The 2,908-nt window shown below is 45.6% G+C and overlaps 1 protein-coding gene across 1 annotated transcript; it reads left to right on the top strand.

The window, feature by feature from the left end:
• The first annotated feature begins 737 nt into the window (after positions 1-737).
• On the top strand, positions 738-2,018 carry LOC143989502 (uncharacterized). The gene is made up of 3 exons (XM_077489643.1): positions 738-955; positions 1,072-1,169; positions 1,259-2,018. The coding sequence occupies exons 1-3, from the start codon at positions 922-924 to the stop codon at positions 1,541-1,543; spliced, it is 417 nt and encodes a 138-aa protein (XP_077345769.1). The 5' UTR covers positions 738-921; the 3' UTR covers positions 1,544-2,018.
• Positions 2,019-2,908: the final 890 nt, after the last annotated feature.

Consider the following 2,908-nt stretch of genomic DNA (forward strand, 5'->3'; position numbering starts at 1 on the left):
ATCACACTGACTTCTCATCTCCTCCTCTCAATGTCCCTCCAACCAGAGTCAGAGAATCCTATGACATCACACTGACCTCACAGTTCTTCCTCTCAATGTCCCTCCAACCAGAGTCAGAGAATCCTATGACATCACACTGATGTCACAGCTCCTCCTCCCGATGTCTCTCCAACCTGAGTTAGAGAATCCTATGTCATCACACTAACTTCACAGCTCCTCCTCCCAATGTCCCTCCACCCAGAGTTGGAGAATCCGAGGACCTTACGCTGACTTTACAGCTCCTCATCCCAATATCCTTCCAACCAGAGTCAGAGAATCCTATGACATCACACTAACCTCACAGCTCCTCCTCTCAATGTCCCTCCATCTAGCCCTTTACCTTTTTTCTATGCTCTTAGAATGTGGCTGGACCCTTGTCATTCTCATGTGCAAAGCAGGACTGTTGGTAGTCCTGCATTGTATGTAATGATACCAGAATGGCTGTGACAAACTTTTAACCTTCGGGGGGGCGTTGACTTGCATCTCAGTCTGAAGTAAAGCTTTAATAAAATGAAGACCTGACCAGAAGGGTGAGGAGGATTCTGGGAATATCATTTGATTTTATTATGTGTGTTCAGAATTAGAGTTTTCCTCCTGTGAAATCCGGTGATCATATAACTATCACATTGCCTCCACCTCCCTCCCTGATAGAATAGAGAAAGAAAAAAGAAGATCCTAGAAGTCACCAGAGAGATGGAGGAGAGGTGAGGAGGATTCTGGGAATTCTGGGACATTATCCAGTAACAGACAAGGGATGTGTCTGGATGGTGACTGTATCATTGTGTGTGTCAGGTTCCTATAAGGTGTCAGGATGTCACTGTCTATTTCTCCATGGAGTAGTGGGAGTATTTAGAAGGACACAAGGATCTCTACAAGGACATCATGATGGACAATCAGCCGCCCCTCACATCACCGGGTAAGAGGAGACTTTATTGTAAAGGAGAGAGCAGTACGGAGGCTCCACCTAGATCCCCCATCATCTGATAAACACATAGAAACAATGTATTCAGTCAGTGTGTGTGTTTCCTACAGATGGATCCAGTAATGGGAACCCACCAGAGAGATGTCCCCGTCCTCTGTATTCCCGGGATTCCACACAGGAAGATCACACCATCCCTCACCATCATCAGGTAGATGAGGAACAATCACTGATAGTATCATTAGGATCTGTACATTATCTGCATTGTTACCATTGATGTCATTTTATTTCTATATTTAGAGTGGAAACCTGAGAGATTCTAAAGTTGAGGTTAAAGGAGAGATAAAAGAGGAGGATGATGAGGATGGTGTGATGGAGGAGTCAGAGTTTTTAAAAGGACACAAAAATCAGTATCAAGACATGGTGGAGTCATGCAGCTACAGAAACCCACCAGAGAGATGTCCCTGTCCTCTGTATTCCCGGGATTCCACACAGGAAGATCACACCATCCCTCACCATTGTAAGGTTGGTGGGACAGTGTGTCTAGATCAGGGGTTTCCAAACTTTTTTAAAAGAAAGGGCTAGTTTAATGTCCTTGAGGCTTTAGGGGCCGGACTAGGACCAGTGGGAAAGTAGAAAATGTCCTGGCATCCAGTGAGAGTAAACAATGCTCTATCTTTGGTGACAGTGTGAGGAATAGTTCCTCATCATTGGTATCAATAAAAGGCATTATGCTCCATCATCATTGGTGTCAGTGGTAGGAATGGTGCCCTTTTCAGTGTCAGTAGGATAAATAGTTCCCTGTTTTTGGTGTCAGTGACAGGAATTATGCCCCACTGTTGGTGTCATTGGATGGAATAGTGCCCCAAGGGTCAGCTAAAGGCAAGCAATGTGCCACATCCAGCGATCACTGATCTGGAAAATGGACTTGTAGAGGTGATGTGTGGATTTTTTTGTATTGTCAGAATAATACATCTTATATTTTACCGATGATATTCATTCTCATTTTCTTGATTTAGAGTGGAGATCCAATTGATATAGAATTTAAGGTTAAAGCAGAAGAAGAAGAAGAGAGGTATATGAGGGATGATCAGCAGTCTATGGAGGAGGATGGAATAACAGGGACATTTATAGAGGAGGACACTCCTACAGAGATCAGCACAGGTGGGTCATTAACACTAAATACATTCCTCCACCCATACTGCTCACTGATTGGTCCAGAGTAGGGCGGGGGCTGGGTTATATCAGCCTGAATACCCTGGTCACTTTCCTGAGCTGTGTTCCACATGTCTTATACAATATGATGTACATTACATAGTCCTGACTTCTGCTCTCTCCCCTCTACCTACTGCTATATATATAAACATAATATGTATTCTCTTCTGTTACACCCATTTTCTACCAGCTGGACATTTTATATCTGATGATTTGATTGGAGCACAGACTTTTACATGTTGATAATAATGTGATAACATCCTCAGACTTTGGAACCTTAAACAGAAAGTGATAATAAGGGAGGAGTCAATATCCCAATGATGGTGGCCAGGGCCACTGTTAGAAATCATGGGGCCCCACCAACCCCGCCTTTACTCTTTTGAACTGATGGGGCCCAGGAAAATTAAATTTAAGCCCTGGTAAGCAAGTAGGTGCGAGGCGTGTGGTCTAGCAAAATCCATAAATTTAGGCAGAAATTAACAATAATTTTGCCCTGGGTCCCCCTATTAACCACTTGCCGACCGCCGCACGACGATGTACGTCGACAGAATGGCACGGGCAGGCATATGGGCGTACCTGTACGTCCCTGCCTTCCCGCGGGTGGGGGGCCCGATCGGGCCCCCCCCCGGTGCCTGCGGCGGTCGGTATTCGTTCGGGAGCGATCCGGGATGAGGGGGCGGCCATTCATTCATGGCCACCCCCTCGCGATCGCTCCCGACGAATGGAAATGCTCCG

Source organism: Lithobates pipiens, unplaced genomic scaffold, assembly GCF_037356315.1.
Source record: "Lithobates pipiens isolate NorthernLeopardFrog02 unplaced genomic scaffold, aLitPip1_a1.2 Scaffold_18, whole genome shotgun sequence".
Classification (NCBI taxonomy): Eukaryota; Metazoa; Chordata; class Amphibia; order Anura; family Ranidae; genus Lithobates; species Lithobates pipiens.